Source organism: Trichosurus vulpecula, chromosome 6 (assembly GCF_011100635.1).
Source record: "Trichosurus vulpecula isolate mTriVul1 chromosome 6, mTriVul1.pri, whole genome shotgun sequence".
In the NCBI taxonomy this organism is placed as follows: Eukaryota; Metazoa; Chordata; class Mammalia; order Diprotodontia; family Phalangeridae; genus Trichosurus; species Trichosurus vulpecula.
Window position 1 is genome coordinate 164,383,556 of NC_050578.1, and position 25,655 is coordinate 164,409,210.

At 36.9% G+C, this 25,655-nt stretch overlaps 1 protein-coding gene across 1 annotated transcript; it reads left to right on the top strand.

Annotated features, from left to right (window-relative positions):
- The first annotated feature begins 2,409 nt into the window (after nucleotides 1-2,409).
- LOC118854831 (protein FAM136A-like) lies at nucleotides 2,410-2,841 on the top strand. Its single transcript, XM_036765054.1, is given in 1 exon segment — nucleotides 2,410-2,841. A coding segment is annotated over 1 exon segment (432 nt).
- The last annotated feature ends 22,814 nt before the right edge of the window (nucleotides 2,842-25,655 follow it).

Below are 25,655 nucleotides of genomic sequence, written 5' to 3' on the forward strand. Positions count from 1 at the left end.
CACAGACACACACACACACACACACACACACACACACAAACACACAAGTCTAGACAAATACTTCCTATCATCCTGTCATGACTATGTTTAGAGTCCGGACTATGTCTCCTGTCAAGTTTGAATGTTCATAATAACTAAGTATTGTTTACCTCCTGTCACATCAGGATTCTAGTGTTTCCCTAATGACTTTTCCATGTCTCTTGAACAAAACTGACCCCTCTTTTGATATTTGCAAGGCCTATTACATATTCTTCCATGGACATACATGAAAATTAAAATAAATTCCACAGTAACTATTGAGCAGCTGACAATTAGCTATGCCTATGATCCTTCATCTCATCTTAGCCAATGTCAGGATAATTCCATAAAACTTCAGCCAAGCAATTTCCAAAATTCCTGTTTTGAGATTTGTGGCACAGTGGCTAGAGCAGTAGATTTGGCTGAAAAAAGACTAGATTTCAAGTTCTACTTCAGATATTTCCTAGATGTGTGACCCTGGGCAAATTACTTAATCTCTCTCAATCTCATTGGTGTCATCTGAAAAATGGAAATAATGATAGCAACTACCTCAAAGAGCTATTGTGAGTATCAAATGTGATAATATACATAATGCTCTGTGTAAAAGCTAAAATGGGCAGCTACATGGCACAGTGGGTAGTGTCAGCCCTAGAGTCAGGGAAACTCATTATTCATGAGTTCAAATCTGGCATCAGACACTTACTCGCTGTCTAAGCAAGTCATTTGACCCTCTTTACCTCAGTTTCCTCATCCATAAAATGAGGTGGAGAGGGAAATAACAAAGCATTCCAGTCTCTTTGCCAAGAAAATCTCAAATGAAGTCATGAAGAGTTGGACACAACTGAAAATAATAAGGCAAAAACTTAAAATGCTGTATATGTTATTATGTTAGTAACAGCTTTCAAATGCAACCAACAATGTTCTCATCTAGCTGTTGGTTATGGAATCATAGAGTTTCAGCATTTGAAGAAACATTAGAAGCCTTCAGTCCAAGCCATACATTCCCCAAAGTGACCAGTTAGTCTAATGTAAAGAAGCAGGATGAGAATATACAGTCTTTACAACTTTCAACTTCCAGAGAAGATGAGACAACAAAAAGAAAAAGTCGCAATTGGCCTCAAAGAACTTATAGTCACTGGAAGAGAAAATGTATGTAAGCACACACAAGATACATACTAAGTAAATACAGGTAAACTTAGAGAGTTCTGGACACTGAACTACATTTACCATGATGCTTAGCTGTATTGAAGCTATTTATCCTGTAAAGAATTCAATAGGGTTCTGGGGTGATACACTAGTCAACCTCATCTGACTCCCTCTTAGCTTGTCAATATCTCTGAAAGTGATTTCCAAGGCCATCAAACAGATAACAAAAATTCATCCTTAAAATCATTCTTAAGTTGGATTTATACTGAGAATGCAAGGATGGTTCAACATTAGGAAAAAGAGTAAACATAATTAACCATCATAAAAACATCAAACTACATAAATATCTCAATAGATGCACAAAAAATCCTTTGACAAAATAACATATTCATTCATTCAGGGGCAGCTAATTGGTGCCATGGATAGAGTGCCAGGCCTGGAGTCAGAAAGACTCATCTTTCTGAGTTCAAATCTGGCCTCAAATACTTCTAGCTGTGTGACCTTAGGCAAGTCACTTAACCCTGCTTGCCTCAGTTTCCACATCTGTAAAATGAGCTGCAGAAGGAAAGGGCAAACTACTCCAGTATCTTTGCCACAAAAATACTAAATGGGATCACAGAGTCTGACATGATTAAAACAAGTGAATAACAAAAATATTCATTTATGCTAAGAAATAAAATAAAAATCCTATGAAATATAGGCATAGACAGATATGTCTCTTTTTTAATATAATAAGAATATATCTAAAACCAAAACAAGCAAGCATTATATGTGATGGGGAAACACTAAAAGCTTTTCCAATGCAGAAATAAAGAAAGGTTACCTTCCTTGAATAATATTTTTTGATATAAAAACGATAACAAAAGCAATAAAACAAATAAATTAAAGGAATAAAGATAAAGGAAACAAAACTCTCTTTATATGTTAATAATAGTTTACTTAGCAAATCCTGGTGAATCATCAAAGAAACTAATTGAGACCATAACTTCTGCAAAGTTTCAGGCTACAAAATTAATCTACAAATATCACCAGAATTACAAAATACAGGAAAAATAAAAGAAATAAAAATGTCATTGAAAATAAATACAAAATATATAAAATATCTTGGAGTCAGTAATCAAAACACAATTAATTCCCATATAGAGCCACTTACAAAACACTCCTTAAAGAAATAAAGAAGAGGCCAGGCTAGAGCGCTCGGGCCAAGCAGGGCAGGGCATGGGGCTGGGGGTGAGGGTGTATGCCATGGCAGAGTCAAAGCAGCTGTGGGTGCAGAAGGTAGTGGACACCATGGTGAAAGCACTGGAGCAGGAGAATATCTGTAAGATGCCAGGTACCATGTTCCAGTGTGGTGCCAGCTACTGTAAAGATACCCAGGCCTCCATAAAGCAGGTTCATCAGTACTTTGAACCCTGCCATGCTCCCTTGGCCCAGGCACAGGCCCTTGTGACCAGCAAACTAGAGAAATTCTAGGACCACCTAGCTCAATGTACCATATAATGCAATGTCAAAGCCAAAAACTTGATGGATTCTGGGAGCAAGAAGCAGCAGGTGAAGAGGGAGCTAGAGTTCTGTGTGACCAAATGTGTTGATGACCACATGCGCTTCATCCCCAACATGACCAAGAAGATGAAGGATTCCCTGGCATCTATTGCAAAAGACAGTCATTGTCAGTAGTCATCTGGGGTGGGAGAATGGGTCTACTTGTAAAAATGTATGGAAATTTTTACCTTTCAGTGAAAATTTAAGAATGAAGAAATTGAGGCTGGTGGCAAGTTTAAGAATACCTTTATGGGAGTTTCACATTGGCCTCTGGACTCTCTTGGTTCCATTTTATGTTTTGGCCCATGGGTGAAGAAATGGAAGAAACTGGTGCTCAGATCTGGATTGTAGGTAGCACAGAGGGCCAATAGTACCCAGGTGCATCCCTTAAGTGAAGATGACCCCTATTCTATCTGCTGGAGCCCTTAACGGCTTTTAACTGGTTCAGAGGTATTCCATTCCTAGAAGCTGGAATAACCATTTGGGTTTATATGTATTAGCAGTTCTCTTCCCCAACCTATCTCCATCTGGTTTGAGTCCCTGAGGTAGCTTTCCACTTTTGTTTGGTGCCAACTTCACATCCACCTGTTCGAACTATTTCCCGTAGACCAGAAAGCAGCATCCATGAGTTCAACTACTGATTGGAAAAGCACATTTGTGCTTTTCTCCCCAGCACAAGAACTGGATTCAGAAGGGAGTCTAGGGAAAGAGAGTTACTTAGATTAGAGAACTGAGCAGCTCCCAAGTGATCTTTCCTTTGATGAAGACAGTGCCCACGGTGGCTTTCACCTAGGACACCAAGCAAGATCATAAATGGGAAATCTCCTGCCAGGCATGTGAAGCTCAGGTTCCTTCATGTTGCCTTTTCCAGGACTGCTGTTCAGGTTACTTTTTCCTGTCCTGGGAGGTATTAAGCGGCAACACTTCAGTTAAAGTGTTTTTTGAGACTAACATGAAATAGTTTTAAGTTAAGGCCAAAGAAAGCCTGTTTTTGCTTGAAGAACAATCTTAAGCCTCTTGCTTAATGGAATGGTAGATGATTTGTTTGGGGGAAAGTTAGTTTTCCCCAAAGCAGCAAAAGATGTGATACCTGACCCAGACCCTGCTCATTTGCCCTCTTCAACAGAAACACATTATTGAGAGGTCCCTCTTAGGACAGGAAAGGGTAGGAAGACAACTTAAACTTCTAAGCAGGTTCAAGGTAGAGCTTTTTTTCTACCCCAGAGTACAGGAGGCAGCTAGCACCAATTATCCACTTATTCCTGTTGGTTACAACTTTGAACAACATGTTAGTACCACACATTGTGTTGGAAAAGATCTTGTTCTCTTTATACCAACTTCTTTTTTTTTTGAGGTGGGAAGGCAGGGCAATTGGGGTTAAGTGACTTGCCCAAGGTCACATAGCTAGTAAGTGTGTCAAGTATCTGAGGCCATATTTGAACTCCAGTCCTCCTACCTCCAGGGCAGGTGCTTTACTCACTGAGCCACCTAGTTGCCCCTTTATGCCAATGTCTTATTGAATGTAATTAAATTAGTCTTCCTGTTCAGTGTTTCAAGGCTATGTCATATTTTCCTAGTGGTTTGATAAAAAAAAGTTTGTTTGTTTTTTTACTTCAAAAAAAAAGAAATAAAGAAGAATTTAATTATTGTGAGGAATATTCAGAATGTATGGCTGGACCTTGTCAACACAACAATAATGTTAGTACTATACCAAACCTCATTTACAAATTTAGTGCTATACCAGACTGCCAAAGGGATGCTTTGCAGCATCAGAAAACATAATGACAAAATTCTTTTGGAGGAACAAGAGATCCAGAATATCAAGCAAATATTTTAGAAGCTGAAGTTAGAAACAAGTGAATTCACAATTGATAAACCCCAAAGCATTAATTACATAGGAAAGAACTGTTTAGGTAGTAAGAACACTGGAAAATAATCCGACAGAAATTAAAGACTGACATCTAAGACCATATTCCACAATCAGTTCAAAATGGGTTATAATAACATCATGTTATTATTTTTAAAAATCCTTTAAGAGTAGTAGATCATATAACTTTCACATATAGGGGTAAAGGTGAATTCATTACCAAAAGAGATACTTTTGATTACATGAGCTTAAAAACTTTCCTACAAAATTAATGCCTTCTAGATAAGCATGAAAGTAGTCAGCTGAGAAAAAAATCATGTTTAACATAGATCTCTGATGATTGTCTAAAATCTAAGATATATGGACATAATATAAATACACAAGACCAAAAGCCATCACCACAATAGATGTGGCCAAATATTTGAAGAAACAATTTTCAAAAGCAAAATTGCAAACTATTCAACATTTTTAAAAAATGCTCTAAATCATTAACAATAAGAGAAATGCAAGTAAAAATAATTCTGAGGTTTTACCTCCCACCCAGAAAATTGGCAAAGATGACATCAATGGTAGAGATTTGGAAAGAGGTATTTTGGTGGAATTATGAATTTGTATAATCATTGTGCAGGAAAAATGAAAGTAAGCAAATAGTGATTTAAATGTCTGTAAGCCATCACAGAGAGATTCTACTGACAAATATCCTAAGGAGGTTAATCACAAAAAATAAGACTCCAAGGAAACTATCATATTTTTAGCAACATTTTTTGTTGTGGCAAAAAAACAAAAAAAACAAAATAAACAAACCAAAAAGCTGATAATACTATAAATGTCTACTGATTGGGGAATGGGTAAACAAACTGTGGCATATGAACATAATGGAATAAAACTTGCTAGACCAAAATAAGTGATGAATATAATGAACACAGAGAAGTAGGGGAAGATTTCTATAAACTGCTGCAAAGTGAAATTAGAAGAACAATGTATACAATGCATCCCATGTTTCTTTCTATGTAAATGGAAGCAGTAACAACAAAAATGAATACTGAATGTTGAAAAATTATATTGTCCAAATTTGATCCTCAAAAAGAGATATGAAAAAAGATACCTTCCCTCACTCCTTAGGGAAAATAGGTGTGGAGGTTGACTTCTATAATGGTAATCAGGGTGGAACTTTTTTACTGTTTTCTCTTTTGGAATGCTAAGGTAATCAAGTACCTTTGCTGAGTCTTGCCTTTCAAACATAATGGCAAGCAAAGTGGGACTGTTTGCTGTTTTTTGTTTGAGTGCTTCTCAGCCCTGAGGTAATCAAGTACCTTTGATGAGTCTTGCCTTTGTTTCAATCACAAGTTTTTGATTGAATCAAGAATCTTTGATGACCTACTTAAGTCACAAGAAACCATAGATCACATGGGTTTGAGTAGCATGGCTGTGACACCCTCTGACCTGAGAAAGGTATATGTGATCTGAGGTTTTGGGGCTCTCAATCACTGGAAGAACATCATATGATTTGACCAGATGAGACCCTGGGCAGCCATTAAGGAGCCCTGACTTTGAAAACCAGATGTTGGTGTTTCTCTCTCTGGTAACTGTTTATGTATTGCTTGGACAGACAGAAGCCTGTCCGCTGATTTGTGTTATTTTGCTCTGTTTATATAATTTCTGCTTATAATTTCTGTTTGTGTTTTCTCTGAAGTTCAGGGTGCTGACTTTTTCCCCTGAACTAAGTGAATGATATATGTGTGTTTAATTAAAGTAAGACTGTAAACCCCTTGAATTTGATTTCCTTAGAAAAGCAGATCAAAGAACCTGTGGCAGCAGCCCTCTTGTGTGCTGGTGGTATTTGTCTTACACCTCCACAGCAGCTACAAACAACACTATTATTACAACTTCTAATTCCTAGGGTTCAGCCTCCCTGAATTATTGAGATTCAGTTCTTCATGTCCTGACATTTCAGGAAAGAATGTCAGGGACCTCAAAGAATCTAGGCCTGGGCTGTCTTAATTTAAGTGCTATAGCACTGTGTTGCTTCTTTTCCACTGCTGCTCCACGTTCTGCCAAAGTTCCCACCTTGGGACTTTCTTAGGGGATCCCACCATTCTTGCTGCTACCAGATACATACATACACACACACATACATACATACATACATACATACATACATATATATGTACATATATATGTATATGTATAGACACACACACATATTCCATTTCTGGTTCATGTGGCTCTCAAAATTGGGTGGGGGGAGATAGAATAAGGAGGAGTTACCATTCCTATTGTTTGTGGCTGACATTTTCTGCAATTCTGGAAAAAGTGTCACAGTAGATTTCTCATTAGATTTCTTGATCATTATTTGATCTAGTGAGAACATGAGGGTTTTGCTGAAGTAGGTATTTGGAATTGGGAAGTCTGATTCCCATTCAGACAACCACCTTGGCCAGAAGTAGTCCCTTTTCTTTCTTTTCTTATTCATTATTATAAACAATGTTTATAATGTTCTGGGAGGGAGGGAAGGAGGGAGAGAAAGAGGGGAAGAGACAGAGACAGAGACAGAGAGACAGAGAAAGAGACAGAGGGAGAGACAGAGAGACAGAGAGAAACAGAGAGAGAGAGAGAGAGAGAGAGAGAGAGAGAGAGAGAGAGAGAGAGAGAGAGGGGGGGAGGGAGAGAGGAAGAGGAAGAAGAAATAAAACAAAAGTTATCTGAAAGTTACATTTGAAAATATTGATTAGAAGTATGTTTCCCACAATACCCTAAATTCAATGAGTATATAAATCTGTCATGTTGGGAACAAGACTGTTTTCAGGGTCCTCTATCTTATTTCCTTTCAGGCAAAAGTGTAATCTCTCCAAATAAAAATCTTAGGACTCATGATGACTGTCATCAAACTCCCATGTATCCCACATCAAGGAACCACTCCTAGCCTAGGTATTCTCAGATTAAGGAGGCTGAATTTGATTAGTTATCTAATTATGTAAGTAGACAATGTCTGTGATGGAACAGTTTTAACAGGAATACCCCATCCATTGTCAGGAGATGTGTGGTGTCAGCATGAGTAAAAGACAAAAGCTTTCAAAGTGATTAAACTAATGGATGAGATCTATAGGACTTCAAATTGACAAAACATTATAACTGCAGAAGCTACTTAATGCAAAACCCTAGTTTAGGATTGCAGCAAAGGCTTCAATGACAGTAACTCAAAAGATTTAACACCTTAGTGTCATATCTCTTAAAGAGAGAACAAAATCATGGTGCTCCTGTAGTAAAAATACCATAGTTTTCACTGGGTTTTCCCTGATGCTAGCTGGTACAAGAATGAAGGCTATTTCAGATAGACACTGATCCAACATCATTTTGCTGGTTTTGTCAGGTAGCTTGTGATTTTCTGTATCTGTGCTCTAATGTCCACATGCGGAAACAAGCCCGTTTGCAAAAAGGTCAATGTATCCCTTAATTGACAGGCAAGCCCCAATGAAGAGCAAAAGTTTAGTTCTGAGCTTATGCAGCGAAAGCAGCAAAAGGAAAAATATTCAAAAACAATTCAAACCTGATCCAGTTAATACAGATCTTTTTTAAATTCTGTGAAAGGCAATTTTAAATCATGCAATTTAAGTACTTTTTTTAAATGAAAGAGCGAAAGAAAGTTTAAGGCAAAAGGATGGAAGAGTTAAGAAAGTTAGGCTTTCTTCTTCTTATTATTATTATTATAAGTTTATTCACGAATAAACTTATTGTTCTATCTGGATATTTCAATTAACACCACCAAATGAGAGGACACCTTCCTTTAAACTCCTCCTACTGTGTACAACAAAGAACACCAAAGAATGCAATGCAATGATCTGCTAAAAACTATTTTTGCCAAGAAACCAGAAAGAGAGAAGTCACTCAAATGGCAAAAGGGTGTCGTTTCCAGCAGCAGGCACAGGGGGAAGTAATGGGAAGGAAATAAACAATTATATAGCACCCACTGTGTGCCAGGAGGGAGACAGCTAGATAGTGGTATAGTATAGGGCAGCTGGGTGACATAGTAGATAGAGTACTGGGCCCAGAGTCGGGAAGACTCATCTTCTTCAGTTCAAATCTAGCCTCAAACACTTATTAGCTATGTGACCCTGGACAAGTCACTTAGTCCTGTTTCCCTCAGTTTCCTTATCTGTAAAATGAACTGGAGAAGGAAATGGCAAACCACTCCAGCATCTTTGCCAAGAAAACCCCATATAGGGTCATGAAGAGTGAGACTGAATAACAAATGTGCCAGGCTCTGTGCTAAGCACTTTAAGTGTCTGAGGCCAGATTTGAATTCAGGCCTTCCTCCAGTTCCAGTGCTGTATATATTGTACCATCTAATTGCTCTACAGCATTACATCATGGAATTTGCATTTTAAAATTTTCTCTCACAGAAGAAAATACAAGCGCCAAAGGCTGAATAACGTAAATGTCCTGTATTGCTGTTCCTTTTACATTCTCACGTTCCCTTTTATGGAACCATGCCTAACTTGCCTAGGCTAAACTATTATCTTCCAGACATATTAATACAGTTAAATACCATATATCAATATGAAAGATTCCACTTAAAATATCAAAGTGTATCTTAAAACATTGAGATAGAGCTAGAGAAAAATTAATTTTAGGAATGGAATTTTGATCAAATCTATACTAAAATAGAAATGTATGACATAATGCTACTTCCCCATCTTGTGCCTTGTGCTTTCCCATCTCTGTGCATTCATTCTTACTTTCCCCTACTGCTAGAGGATGCCCCTCCCATCTATACCTGCTGAAATTCTAGCTAGATCAAATGCAGTTTTCCCAACAAAGCTTCTTTTATGTCACCAGGAATGACAGTTTCCTTCTCAGAACTCTTAAAAGACTTGCTTTACCAATTACTCTTTTGAAATTCCATTATTTGTATACATGTGTAACAAGTAGGTATGGTCGATACTTAAAATGGAATGCCTCATACACAAATAAATTGTGTGGACACCTACTCTGGGTTAACTTGCTTATTTCCAACTACACTCACATTGGCAGATGGAGGTTTCCAGAGAAGGAACACCACCACACAATTATACTCAAACTCTCACAACATTGTAAGAGTAACCCTATTATGAGGGAAAATATTTCTCGTACTCCTATCTTTAGCTCTAGAGGCCCCATGGATATACTTCCATTTGCAAAAAATCCACCCATTCATAATAATAACATATTTATATCTTAAACATAACTTTCTACTTAATAAATGAGGCAAATATAATAATAACACCACAGGTACATATATTTTTTTAATCTTCATTTAATTTATAATTTCTGGAATAGAATAAGCATTTCCATAACACTATATAATAAAAATATGATTACACACTAAAATACAAATCTATCATGTACAACTTGTTATTCCTTTTAAACATATACATGTTGTTATTAGTGCATCTAATACTAGTTGTTGTTGTTCAGTCATTTTTCAGTCATGCCTGACTCTTCCTGATCCCTTTACAGGTTTTCTTGGCAAAGATAGTGGAGTGGTTAGCCATTTCCTTCCCCAGCTCATTTTACTAATGAGGAACTGAAGCAAATAGGGCTAAACTGACTTGCTGGATCACAAAGCTAGTAAGTGTGTGAGGCCAGATTTTAAATCAGGAAGACAAATCTTCCTGACTTCAGGCCCAGCAAGCACTCTGTCCACTGTGCCACCTAGCTGCCCTATACTATAATACTAATCTTATTATAATTTCCACAGACAATTTTCATTTTCAAATGCTATGTTTAATAAAAATAAATAATGTTTATTGTCATATGTTCACATTCTAATTTTAGTTATTAATTCATATTTATGTAAATGACCTTATGTAGAAAAGGAGTCATTGGTCTTATGTCATGAGCTACAAAACTACTGTTTGCCTCCTATTTTTTTCATTATAAGTTCCTCACTGATAAATGTGATGGAAATGTTCCAGTAGGTGAGAAATCAATTTTCAGCAAATAGAAATATAACATTGCAGAATTGGAAGGGACATCAGAGATTTTATAGTTTAACTCCTATCCTAAGTGTGAAGTCCATCTGCAAAAATATAAAAAAAAACATACAAAAACAGGCAACAGGCCAGATTTCGTCCTTGAGTTGTAGTTTACTCACACATGAATTTTAGAGCAATGGAAAAACAAAACAAAACATCTATTGGGCTTTAAAATTCATGCTTTTGTTTTGTTTTATTCTTACTTGTTTATGGATATGGAATTATCTATTAAAGTACTAATCTGGTATATTATTAGAGTTCCAGAGATATTTCTTTGTTCTTAAAACATTAGCTTTGGCAGTTCTATTAATCTAAAAACAAGTTTAATTATGACACCAATGAAGGAGCATCTAACTACAATCAAAGGACTAGGCTAAATCTGGTGAAGCTCATCAAGATATTGGTCATAGGATGATGAAACGTTTGACTCCACGAATTCCAAAGACTCCCCAAAAATGCAGGGTTGGGTTGTGACTAGCTTTAATGGCAGCAATAACTATATCCACTAAGTTAGAGATTCTTGAACATAGAGTTCCACATATGTATGTATGTATATGTATGTATGTATATATGCACATATATGTGTGTACATATATTTAGTGGATCTAGGAATCTTTTGAACACTTTATATGGAATAATTCTATAAAAGCACAAAGATATGACCAACGACTGGCTGAATGGGTTTTAAACCTGATTCTGTTCTAGGACTAAACAGGGCCACATTTAAGATGCACAGAACGTGCCTAAACAGAAATTGTCAGTTTTCCCAAAAGCCTATAAGATTGATTTGTGTCTGACTCACCTTTCCTGGGAAAGGGAATGCGTTAGATTAGATGATTTTTTTTCTTATTGGTTGAGTATGATGGTAGGGCTTAGATTAGGGCAGAGCCTAGATTAAGAATAAGAGTAAATTCCAAAATGTCCTGAATTTATTGAATACTCAAAATTAGGAACAGGAGCTAGAGGCTGAACCTGTGATTTCATTCTAACTTCCTCTACAAATATAGTTTGGCATTTTTTGTTTCAACTAATAATCTTAGAAAGTTTTGTTTAGCACTGAGAGGTTAAATAATTTTCTAGGGAACACAGAGATTGTGTGTCTGAGAGAGGACTTGAACCAAGATATTTCCAATTCAGAGGCCAGCTCTGTATGCACTATACCTTCCAGTTAAAATTATGTTTTCAAAATGTAAAGAACTGTCAAAAAATAAAATGCATGCTTTCATGTGCCCCCTCTTTCCTTTGACTTTTTGAGTCAAACGAACCTTAAAAAGTGATTAAATTGACTCCATTTTTTACAAGGATTCATAGTAGTTTGCAATTTGGCATTTATACAATAAATAGCTGTTCTAGTATTTAATGAAATGGCACATTAGAAGAATGAAGTCTGTGGGAAGAATTAAGTATTTTTTCCATCTTGTCTTCTGCTTGGGAGTCTGTCATCGGCTAGTGACAGAAGCCCTCAGTGATTTCCTCAAGTAACTGACAGAGAAATAGACATCTTTCACCCACCTGAGAAATGTCTATTTCACTGGCTGTCAGTACCATTCATAGAAGTGTCATCAGGAAAAGTGCTGGAAGGTACTGTCCAGAGCCCATCATCCTAATATTCCACCAGACCTACTCTACACTAAGAAAATATCATACCTTGAAGCTATTAAAATCTTTAAAGCATCAAATTGTCAAGATGAAATTGAAAATAAGAAGGCTGTTATATAGAAGATCATTTCTTTAATTTAACTGGGACCAGTCCAAAAAACTCAAAGCAATGTCATCGTCTCACTTGATGCAGGATGAGGCACTCATCAATTCACTGGAATGTAAGTCATTTTTTATATTATTTCATTAATGTGGAGAAAGTTAAGAATGATTTGGCTAGGAACCAGAATTCATAAAGTTATCTATCATCATTTCCAATTGCATAAAACCCAAACATTCTATTTCTATGCCAAATTTTGAACACATAAAAATCTGTAAGGTTATGTGATTTTTTTTTCAAGGTGAGACCAGGTTATTGGTGCACCAAACAGCTTAGCTCAACTATAACTAGTTCTTTGGGAATCTCTGCAGAAATAGCAAGTGATGAAACTTTTTTAATTTAATTTTTTTAACTCAGCTTAATTCTTTTTTTTCCTTTTGTAAGAGGTGGGGAAGGTCTGAAACTAACAAAGTGGAGTCAGGATCTGGACTGCGAGGTCTAAAGAAGGGTCCTTTGAATTATAAGGATGCAGAAGCTGGAAGAACACTAACTCCTCTTTGTTCTCTCATTCTTCCCAAACATGTTTTAGCTGCTTTCTGAAAGCCTTCCAGCTTTGAAAGAGCATTATTCTTCTCTCCTCCTACAAAAGGGAACAAGCAAATGAAAACCTGGGATGTCACCTTTCGAAGGTTGCCAATTCTTCCTCTCAGTTAGCATTTCTGAAGAGACTACTGTGGTGGGTCATATTCAAAAACAGATTTGGTCTCAAATTGTAGAAACATCCAGTTTTGCATGTTACATATGTGTGAGAACTATTCTTTTTTGTGTAAGGATATAACCACTATTGCATATGCTGTCAGTGTATGTTACTATGTTAGTTCATGTCGAACTGTCTTAAGCATAGCATCCTCTTGACCTCTTACATCATTGAAAGAAAGCTAAATAATATCATCTGGGGAATGGCTAAATTATTACTCATTAGTGAATGCACCAACTATTACTGTGCCATTGGAAATAAGTATGAAGACTTCATAGAAGTGTAGGAAAATGTATAGGAACTGACAGAGGGAAATAAGCAGATACAGGAAATCATGTACACGGTGATCATAGCAATGTAAAGGGAAAGAATGAATGCCACAAAAAGAAATTTCTATTAAATTAAATTAAAAAATAACTTCATGCCGTGTAATTATAATGAAGATTATGGCCTGAGATCAGAAAATATACCTCTCTTTCTTCTTTGCACATGTTGGGTACTATGGGTAGGGAACATTTCATCTATTTTCAGGCTTAGTGCATATCTTGTCTTGATTAATTTTATTGTACTGCCTTTCCTCCCCACTTTCTGTCTATTATTCTTTTTTCCCCTAGGGGATGATTCTATGGATAGCAAAGGGGACAGATGATATTAAGAAGTGAAGATGACACAAAAAAAGATGTCAAGAAAATTATTTTAATGAACAGAGGTAATGGCAATCAGGAGTACATCCACAATTCTGCTGAATTACTTGAATGTCATATTACAATTGTTTCTGTTTGCTCTGGCCCCCCTACTTATTTTATCCCCTTGTCAAGTTTCCCTACAACTAGTTGTTATCCATCTATAAAATATATTGTACCAATGGGGTTGTCAAAGAAGTTTCAAGATTGTTAATATTGTAGGATTTCCTGGGCAATCTTATCATGCTATTTAATGTTAAGTATGGCTCACTAGTGAAAATGAAAAAAAAAAAACATTTAAAATGTGACATTTGTGACAGCTCCAAACCTATCAATCATGAAGGTTTGACCACTACTTAAAAGAATATAGTAAAAAAAAATTATGAGCCCCAATTCTTATGTCAAACTTAACTGAAGAAAATAGTCCTTTTAGAACAGAAAAGCATGTCACAATTTTGTCTTAGCCATAGGTATTATCTATCATATCAGTAGATTGCATTTGCCATTCCATGAATTAATTTTAAACATATTTTGATGTTTGAATTGATGCAGAGAAATACATATTTTCTCTGCCTGAAGTTAAGAAAACAAAATAATTAATAATTACCAGGACTTTGGGGAATTAACATGTGGGGCTGATTAAAGGAATTTTAAACGACTTACTTATGGAAAAGCACCTGCTGTTAACTTTTTGATGGTTATGTTTGCTGAATATGATAAAAGAAATGCAATGTGCATTTTATTTTTCTTGTGATTTATAAGGAATTTGATGTTTCATGGTAAATTAAAGTGGAGAGTGAAATGGAAGTGATATCATTGGTAGATAGAGTGATTTATCATTTTGGCTTCCACACGGGTACATGAAGCTCAATTTTATAAAAACTCAACAGAATCACTCTTTCATCACAACCCATTACTGCAACGTTGTGCCCCTAAATTTCAAGATTATCTAATGAATATTGGAGTCAAATAGCTCTCAGCAAATGTCACTTAGTAGCACAGCTCTATTTATAACCATATAGGGCATAATCTATTAGTAATGGAATTATCAAGGTTAAACATTAGCCTGCAGTGTACTAGTGGAAAATCTCAAATACACATTTAACATGATAAAAATTACATAAATAATTGTTATAGATGACATTTATATGAATCTTTTAAGATTGACAGAACACTTTATGTAGACTTTTTCTTTTGATTCTGATGACCCTGTGAGTGAGGCACTATTTTTCCCCATTTTACAGATGAGGAAATTTAGGCTGAGAGATGTTGCCTGACTTGTGTGGAATAACATTGCTATTACATATCTCAGGATTCAAACCCCTGACTAGTCTACTTATTATGTTGCCCCACAGGAGACACCACATACAAGTAAATAAGGAACTGTTAAAAATACAATAGAGAATAAGAAAAGTAAGGCATCTCCTTCAAACTCAAGGCATGCTAAACCTAGTTGGGGGCCACATGATTGAAGAAAAAGAAAAATAAGTAAATGTGGAAGGGGTTATAGAAATTCAATTAGACTGAGGACTTCTGGGAGCCAAGATGGCAGAGGAAGCAGCAAATCACATTAACTCTCTCTTATCAACCTTCAAACAACCATAAAATAGTGCCCACAAACAAATCCTGGAATAGCTGAACCACAAAAAGATGGGGTGAAACAATCTTTTAGCCCCAGAAACTTGAAAGATCATCAAGAAAAGTCTGTCTCATTTGGGTAAAAAGGAAGCACAGTCTAGAAAAAGAAGTGCCCCAGGCAAACCAATCTTAGCAAACCAACTGGAGATCCTGAGCCCCAGAGCAGTGGAACAGGCAAACACCAACACCAGGACTGCAACCCCCCACATACCTCACTATAGCCAAGGGAACCTCAAACTCCAGCTCTGAGAACCACTTTTTGCTTCAGTGTAGCCCCAGGCAAACAGGCATCCTCTAGAAGCCAGACCTCCAAGTGCTTCAGCACAGACTTAGTCAAACAGGTAGACCCCAACCCTATGGGTGGCCAGGCAAAATAGTGAGCCACCAGCTGGGTCCACCACATTCTTCAATATGGCCCTAGGGAAATGCAGAAACATACCACTGGCCTCAGTACATGCCAGACACCAGCACTAGGACCCCAGCTCAACACCAGATAAACTGCCAGACTTCTATGGTCTCCAGTAGGGCCAGCCACCTGCTACTACACTCCCTCAGCACAGCACCAGAAACAAGGGTCCCCATTGAGACTCAGGGGATTATCAGTGAAGCACCAGACTTCACAGGACTGCAGCCCCTGGCACAAGAAGCCTGAGACGGTGCCTCTTCTACCCTGGGAGCAGAGCTCAAATTTAAAAGAAAGGGAAAATGTCAAAAAGATGAGCAAAAAAAAAAAAGAAAATAACAAAAAAATCTGACTATAGAAAGCTATTATGGTGACGGGAAACACCAAGATGCAAACTAGGAAGAGGACAACAGTTAAAACACTATGGAAAAACCCCAAAGAAAAATTAGAAATTGTCTCAAGCCCAGAAGGAACTCATGGAAGAGCTCAAAAAAGGAGCTTAAAAGTCATATAAGAGAGATAGAAGAAAAATTGGGAAAAGAAATGAGAGTGATACAAGAGAATTATCAAAAAGAGTCAACAGCTTGGAAAAAGAAAACAACTGCTTTTTTTTTATTTTAGAGCAAAGCTCATTTTATTTATTTTAAATAGTTTTTTTGTTTAATATATTTAGTTGTCAGCATTGATTTTCACAAGAGTATGAATTACAAGTTTTCTCCCCATTTCTACCCTCCCCTCCACTCCAAGATGGTGTATATTGTGGTTGCCTTGTTCCCCAGTCAGCCCTCCCTTCTGTCACCCCACTCCCCTCCCATCCCCTTTTCCCTTCCTTTCTTGTAGGGCAAGATAAATTTCTACGCCCCATTGCCTGTGTATCTTATTTTCTAGTTGCACGCAAAAAAATTTTTTTTGTTTTCGAACATCTGTTTTCAAAACTTTGAATTGCAAATTCTCTCCCCTCTTCCCTTCCCACCCACCCTCCCTAAGAAGTCAAGCAATTCAACATAGGCCATATGTGTATCATTATGTATAACCCTTGCACAATACTCATGTTGTGAAAGACTAACCATATTTTGCTCCTTCCTAACCTATCCCACTTCGTTGAATTTTCTCCCTTGACTCCTGTCCCCTTTTGAAAGTATTTGTTTATGATTACCTCCACCCCCTTCTGCCCTCTCTCCTATCATCCCCCTTTTTTATCTTCTTCCTCCTTTTTTTCCTGTGGGGTAAGATACCTAATTGAGTATGTATGGTATTCCCTCGTCAGGTCAAATCTGATGAGAGCAAGATTCACTCATTCCCCCTCACCTGACTTCTATTCTCTTCCTACAGAACTGCTTTTCCTTGCCACTTTTATGGGAGATAATTTACTCCATTCTGTATTTCCCTCTCTCAATATATTCCTCTCTCATTCCTTAATTTTATTTTATTTCTTTTAGATATCTTCCCTTCATCTTCAACCCACCCTGTGCCTGCTCGCTCTCTCTCTCTCTCTCTCTCTCTCTCTCTGTATATATATATATATATATATATATATATATATATATATATATAGACATATATATAAACATACATATAGACATACATACACACTTATATATATATATATACATATATATATATAGACATACATATAGACATACATACACACTTATATATATATACACACACACACACATATTCCCTTCAGCTACCCTAATACTGAGGTCTCATGAATCATACACATCATCTGTCCATGTAGAAATGTAAACAAAGCAGTTCAACTTTAGTAAGTCCCTCACAATTTCTTTTTCTTGTTCTTTTTCTTGATTACCTTTTCATGCTTCTCTTGATTCTTGTGTTTGAAAGTCAAATTTTCTATTCAGTTCTGGTCTTTTCACTGAGAAAGCTTGAAAGTCCTCTATTTTATTGAAAATCCATATTTTGCCTTGGAGCATGATACTCAGTTTTGCTGGGTAGGTGATTCTTGGTTTTAATCCTAGCTCCATTGACCTCCGGAATATTGTATTCCAAGACCTTCAGTCTCTTAATGTAGAAGCTGATAGATCTTGGATTATTCTGATTGTATTTCCACAATACTCAAATTGTTTCTTTCTGGCTGCTTGCAGTATTTTCTCCTTGACCTGGGAGCTCTGGAATTGGGCGACAATATTCCTAGGAGATTTCTTTTTGGGATCTATTTGAGGAGGTGATCGATGGATTCTTTCAATTTGTATTTTGCCCTGTGGCTCTAGAATATCAGGGCAGTTCTCCTTGATAATTTCTTGAAAGGTGGTATCTAGGCTCTTTTTTTTGATCATGGCTTTCAGGTAGTCCAATAATTTTAAAATTACCTCTCCTGGATCTATTTTCCAGGTCAGTGGTTTTTCCAACTAGGTATTTCACATTGTCTTCCACTTTTTCATTCCTTTGGTTCTGTTTTATAATATCTTGATTTCTCATAAAGCCACTAACTTCCACTTGCTCCAATCTAATTTTTAAGGTAGTATTTTCTTCAGTGGTCTTTTGGACCTCCTTTTCCATTTGGCTAATTCTGCCTTTCAAGGCATTCTTCTCCTCATTGGCTTTTTGGAGCTCTTTTGCCATTTGAGTTAGTCTATTTTTAAGATGTTGTTTTCTTCAGTGTATTTTTCAGTATTTTTTGGGTCTCCTTTAGCAAGTCATTGACTTGTTTTTCATGGTTTTCTCACATCCTTCTCATTTCTCTTCCCAATTTTTCCTCTACTTCTCTAACTTGCTTTTCCAACTCCTTTTTGAGCTCTTCCATGGCCTGAGACCAGTTCATGTTTTTCTTGGAGGCTTTTGTTGTAGGCTCTTTGACTTTGTTGACTTCTTCTGGCTGTATGTTCTGGTCTTCTTTGTCACCAAAGAAAGATTCCAGAGTCTGAGACTGAATCTGGGTGTGTTTTCACTGCCTGGCCATGTTCCCAGCCAACTAACTTGACCCTTGAGTTTTTTGTCGGGGTATGACTGCTTGTAGAGTTAAGAGAACTATGTTCCAAGCTTGGGGAGATGTGCCAGCTCTGCCACACCAGCACTCCTCCTTCCGCATGAACCCCCAACCCAGACTGGACTTAGATCTTCAGCAGGCTCTTCACTCCTGCTCTGATCTGCCACTTAATTCCTCCCACCAGGTGGGCCTGGGGAAGAAGCAATTGCAGCTGTAGTTCTGTAGCTGCCCCACCTCTGCTGCCCCCGGGGCGGTAGTCGAACCATGAACTCCTTCCACTCTGGCAGCTTTTCCCACTAACCTTCTCTGTTGTCTTTGGTGTTTGTGGGTTGAGAAGTCTGGTAACTGCTGCAGCTCACTGATTCAGGGCACTAGGGCATGCTCTGCCCAGCTCCTGGTCTGGTTGGTCCGTGCCGCCCAAGCTGGGCTCTGCTCCACTCTGCTCCCAGCTCCATGCAGGATAGACCTTACCCAGAGACCATTCAGGCTGTCCTGGGCTGGAGCCCTGCTTCCCTTTGCTATTTTGTGGATTCTGCAGTTCTAGAATTGGTTCAGAGCCATTTTTTATAGGTTTTTGGAGGGACTTGGTGGGGAGCTCACGCTAGTCCCTGCTTTCCAGCCACCATCTTGGCTCTGCCCCCACAAAGCTCATCAAAAACAACTGCTTAAAAAGCAGATTTGGCCAAACAGAAGGGGAGATAAAAAATCCATTGAAGAATACAACTTCCTACAAAAGGGCAATTGGTCAAAGGGAAAAGGAAGTACAAAAGCCAACTGCTGAAAATAACTCCTTAAAAATTAGAATTGGGAAATGGAGACCATAGAGGACATCAAGAATCAATCAAATAAATTCAAAAGCATGAAATATAGAAGAAAATGGAAAAACATTGGAAAAACAACTGATGAGGAAAATAGATCCAGGAGAGACAGTATTAGAATCATTGGACTATCTGAAAGCAATAATCAAAAGAAGGACCTGGACAAGAAAAACCTAGATATTATATTTCTAGAAATTATCAACAAAAACTGCCCTGATGTCCTGGAACCAGAGGGCAAAATATCCATTGACAGAATCCACTGATCACCTCAGGAAAGAGATCCCAAAATAAAAACTCCAAGGAGCATTATAGCCAAATTATAGAATGATCAGGTCAAGAAAAAATACTTCCGGTGGCCAGGAAGAAACAATTCATGTTCTGGAGAGCCACAATCAGAATTCCACAGGACTTGGCAGCTGCAACCTTAAAGTATGGGAGGTCATGGAACGTGATATTTCAGAAGGCAAATGAGCTGGCACTACAGCCAAAAATCATTTACCCAACAAAATTAAGCATAATAATCCAAGGGGAAAATGGCTATTCAATGAAATAGAAGTATTTCAAGCTTTCTTAATGAGACCAGAACTGAACCAAAAAAAATCTTCTGATTAATTTCTTCAACCATTCTAGCTTATTTTTCCTCTCTTAAAGAGTACTAGTATATATATTTTCATATATGTGAAACTTTAAAAAAATCTTTGCTTTGGATTTAGATAAAATATTTTATGGAACCACTGAATATATATATATTTCTCTGACCTCAAATCTGTACTGTCAAAGCAACTACCTCAGGTTCTATATATTCTTGAAACATAGGCCTCGGCTTGGAATTTCTTAGTTAAGTTCTGATGTGCTCAACAAATATGATGAGTGAGAACAGAAGAAGGTAGAGTGTTTTTCTTTTAACAATTTCTGAGTCAGTGGCTCTTTCAGGCTCAATGATTAATTCTCTTTGGACCATCCTAACCCCACCCCTTGATCACGGGGGCTGATAATGGATTTCTTCATGTACATGTCTAAGTCCACAAGAAACAATATGGGGTTTTTGCATCATCCCAAAATGCAAAATTTTTTATGTTGAGTCAGAGTGAAGGTCACCAAAAGGAGTCAAAACCATAGAAATTGCCCAAGGTAGAAACATAGCTCTCCACATGCTCACGTTTATATATATATATATATATATATATATATATATATATATATATATATATATATATATATATATATATATATATTTTCCTTATACAATGCTACTCCTCCCCTCACCATAACTTTAGACAATCTGATTCCTTGAGAATTAGGTATAGCTTTCCATGGACATATTGAAATCAGAGTTATTCGATACTGTCTCATTGATACCTACAAGATCAAATTTGCCTCTTTGTATTAACCTTCAGTTCATTTTGCTTAATGTACAATTTTGGTGCACTTGTGTATAGATATTGATCTTGTAGGTTTTCCTTCTGGCTCTTTTCTTAGATTTTTTCTTCTGTGAACTTGTGAGTATCTTTCCTACTATTGTTGTTGCTATGGTATAGTTATTTGTATTTTTATCTGTATTTGGTAGCTATACATTCACAGTTTTCTTCCTCTGACTTCCCATGAAGTCCTTCTTATTAGATTATTGAGATTCCAGGCAAAGGTAATTCTACCAGTTCTTTTTCAGTCTTTTCCAAACCTGGTTAAAATTCTGTCATTCTTATATTTTAAGCTACAGTTTAGAAATTCCCCCATCCATCCTCAGATATCACTTTCTTAACCATGTTATAAATTGCTTTTCTTTTCTGAAGCTCCTGTCTATACTCAGGAGCAATGATGAAGATACCATCTGTCCCCTAGAGAACAGACAGACTTTCATAGATGATTTTGTATAGTAGATCACAGTTTCCCATCCACACACTTTACTGAATGATGTGAAGAATACAAAGTTCTATTATTTCAATAATATGTTCAGAGCAAAATTCAGCCTCATATACTCTACTCTCCTTTGTGTGTATTAAGATCATAGAATATTCCTTGATGGGTACCATAAAAGGAATAACTATTCAACAAGCCTCTGATTATCAATGTCAGATGAAGCACAAACAGGGAAGATGTCAGCATACCAAATTGTTTGAAGAAGCTGTGAAAGTGTAGCCTTAGAAAGAGGATTTTTAAGGCTATTATATATAAGAGACATTTGACTTGTTTTGCTTCATCCCAAAAGAGAATTTAGATCAATGTGTGAAAGGGAAAAAGTAGAAAATTTCACCTCAATGTAAACAAAAATGATACAATTAGAGCTATCCATGTTGAGAATGTGATTCCCTGGGAAGCTACAGAATTTTTTTTTCTTTCCAAGGGGCCTAAAACTGAGACTAAATAGTTTCTTTTCAGGATTTTGTTGAGTAGACTCCTGTTTGGCTATGAGTTAGATTTAAATGCCCTCAGAGTCCCTTAGGAATGAGATTTTATAATTCTGTTTTATCTTTCTTTCTGGTAAGTTTTTAGTTCCTTAAGGCAGGAATTATATTTTATTCTTCTTTGTATTATTTGTAGCACTAAAAACATTGATGACCATATCACATGTTTTATAAATACTGAATGAATTAAATAATGCATGAATGAGGACTCATGATGGAAAATGCTTCCCACATCCAGAGAAACAATTTTGAAGTCCGAATGTGGATGGAAGCATACTATTTCCTCTCCTTTTCTTTAATTGTTTTCTCTTGTTTCTTCTTTCTCATGGTTCCTCCCATGAGTTCTAATTCTTCTTTACATCAAGACTAAAGTGAAAATATACTTAATGTGAGTGTATAAGTAGAGCCCATATCAGATTGCACACCATTTTGGGAAGGGGGAAGGTTTGGGAGGGTAGAAAATTTAAAATTAAAAATCTTATGGAAGTGAATGTTGAAAACTAAAAATAAAAAAAATGTTTAAAAAGAAGAAAAAAAAGACTCCAAGACATCAAGCCTAGGTCACCAGGAAAATATTGATACAACTGACAGAAACAGAGAAGCAAGTAAAAGGAAACTCCTTTTAGGGGTAGGAAAGGAATGATCACTTTTACAGACATTGAGTTATGATGGTAATTTATAAACAAATTAGTAAATGTAAAATAAAATCTTTCCACACCCCCCACACACAAACACACCTAGAAAAGTTAGTAAAGGTGGATTTTGTTAATGAGGAAAGAAGTCAAGGTCATAATCTTCTTTTGTCATCACTGAAGTGTAAAAATGAAAACCAAAAGTTTGAAAGAAAAATGTAACTTTTAAAGAAAGAATGGATAAAATACAGCAAAATGCATACAGATACAAGTGTTTTATACATTTGGCAGTAAGTAAAAGAAATTGTAAGCTTTGTTTTCTCATAGTTACAGAATTGGGGAAAATGGGGTATAATTCTAATAGTCTTCGGTAATATCCCAGAATTATTACTCTGCCATATAGCATTTAATGTACATTAAACCTATACATTCAATTGTACAACAGGTCTAAAATTCCATTGGAAAATATAAAAATTCTATTGAGTCTTTTTTATTGCAGCAGTAGCCACAGTACATATGATAGTGTTGCTGTGGTGGTGGTGATTATGTTTGTTTTTCTGGAATATTTTACTCTAAAAGTCTATTAGCCATTGTCAATTATAGTGGTGGGGGGCAAACAATGGTACCTATGAGCTCAGTGCAATGATTTTTGTTCTGTCCAATATTTGCTTCTCAACTTGGCAACATAAACAAAAAGAACGATCGTGAGTAACATTCTATATAGGAACAATATTCTTTAAGATGCCAATTAGCCAGATTGAAGCCTATGAACCTATTCTCAGAATAATGTTTTTAAGTTCATATTAATACAAAGGAGACCAAATTGTTGAAATACGATTATCAAAATACAACAATGCCACCTCTATGATTCTGAACTCTGAAAGCACCTTCTCACTAATAAATAAATGAATAAATGTCTTACCCTTCCACACGTATCCCCACTGACATTACTACTATAAAATTTATTCTTTTTCTCTGCAACCTCTTTCAACTTCCCCTCTTCTCTCAATTCACTGCCCCTACTCTGTCCCCACTTTCCTCATTTCATAACCTTGACCATATAGCTGACAATTTCAAATATACACTTGTAGCCCCATATTAGCAATTGGGTTGATGAGAAGTGTCAAGTTTTCTACTACAGAAGGAGGGACTGAAGGATCATGGGAGGAAGAAGGGATGAATCTTTTCATCTCTATGGAGAGGGTCCCCAGGTGCTGCAGATGCTTGTCAGTGAGCAGTAGAAAGTGAGACGTTCTACTATTCCAGACTGAATGGAATAGCAATTAGAATCTTGTCTGACTTACTGGCCCACTTAAGGAGTAATCTGCCTGGAAAGAGCTTGCTATCATACATATTGTGCCTACCCTGCTACTCCTCGAACCCAGTGAATTTATCTAATTCTTCCCCCTCCCCTAAATCATTTCTTCCTTGTGAACAGGCATTGCTTAGTATCAGGAATTTTCTACTCTCCTTAAACCTTGCTTATTTGATGTATGTTGTTTCGTCTCCAGCTAAAGACAATTTTATTGCATTCTGAGAGATTATTTTCTGTGAAGTTGTATTCCATGGAGGGAGAAAGGACAACAGGGAACCCATGAAACCTACACTTAACCATGTCCATATTAAGCTCTCTCTCTGATAATACAAAGAGGGGTTTCATGTTGTTCTCAACCCTTGACTCCTTTGCCCACCTTGTCCTACTGCTGTTTATACCCTGGTGATTCTCAATCACTTTCCTATGTGCCCTTTATGCTCTTGCTCCCAAGTGTTAGATAACAACTAGAGGAAGTCACATTATACCTGCTGGTTACAAATTCCTGTTATCTAATCTCAACTGCTGCCACCCTGCTGCATAGTAAAATAGACATACATACATACCTATATTATTTAATTTAATTTTTCCCACACCACCTCAGTGACTATTCCAAACCCTTTCTTCCCCCAGTCATCTCCCCTTCCCCTAGCAGCTGTCCTCCTCTCATAATTTATTAAAAAATATAACCATCAGAAAATGCATGTTCTTATAAGCTTTAGGAAGATGTGCACACCTATTGAATGTAATCAAAATAACTTCCAGCCTTACCTATTTAAAGAATTTAAGTCACCAGACTTAGACAAATGAAAAAAAAAAGTAGAGGAATGGGCATTAATACAGTTTATAAACATTTTGAATGAAATTTAACCAATATATATCAATTGCCATAACAAGGAAGTCAATAAACTCTGTTGTTGCTTGTCCTTCATTTTCAAAGAGGACCAATGACATCATGGGGTAATATCTTGACTAGCACATGAATCAGAGTCAAGTCAAAAGTCAAGATGGCTGGTGTGGGCTCTGGATGCAGCAGATCACTTTGGTGCCTTTGATATCTGACCAAGCTCTAAGTGCTCCATAGTGCCTGCTTCAGCCACCTTCATGACTATTGAAACAAATTGTTCTAATCCATGCATTCATCCTGAAGAAGTCTTCACATGCTTGGGGTAGGCATCCCTCTAACTCACCAATGGGTTTGAGGCCTGTAGGTGACCCTCAACCAGGGTTAGTCAGCCTGCTGAGACAGTTTTACCATAGTGTGGCCACTGTGCATTTTATGGCTTCTTGGAGCTACAGGTGAGAGTTGAGATGGAGGAGGAACCCTGAAAAGGTCTTGGTAAGCACCCACATTAGGGGTGTTAGTCCTCCCTAAACACCCCATACACCACAACAGACGCTAGAAACTACTTCGATCAATAAACACTGGAGTTCCTTGTCAAGAAGTGAATGTCAAAGATCAAATCAAAAGAAAAATGTGTTTATAGGGCTTGGGGTATATCACTGGGAGATTATGAGTTTGAATCACCTCAAACAATGATGAGAAACAAAAGAAGTGGGTTGGAGAACAAGTTTAGTGAAAGCCAAAAAATGATTCGACTAAGTATTATCATCCCAAGGGCATTTAAGAGTGAAGCTGGGAGCATGGTAAATACAAAATATGAAAACCAATAAATATTTTATCATAAAGGAAAGAATATCTATCCAATTTAGACTACTATCCCAATTCTAAGTGAGCTTCAAGAGAAACTAGAAATGGCACCGAAGATGAAAA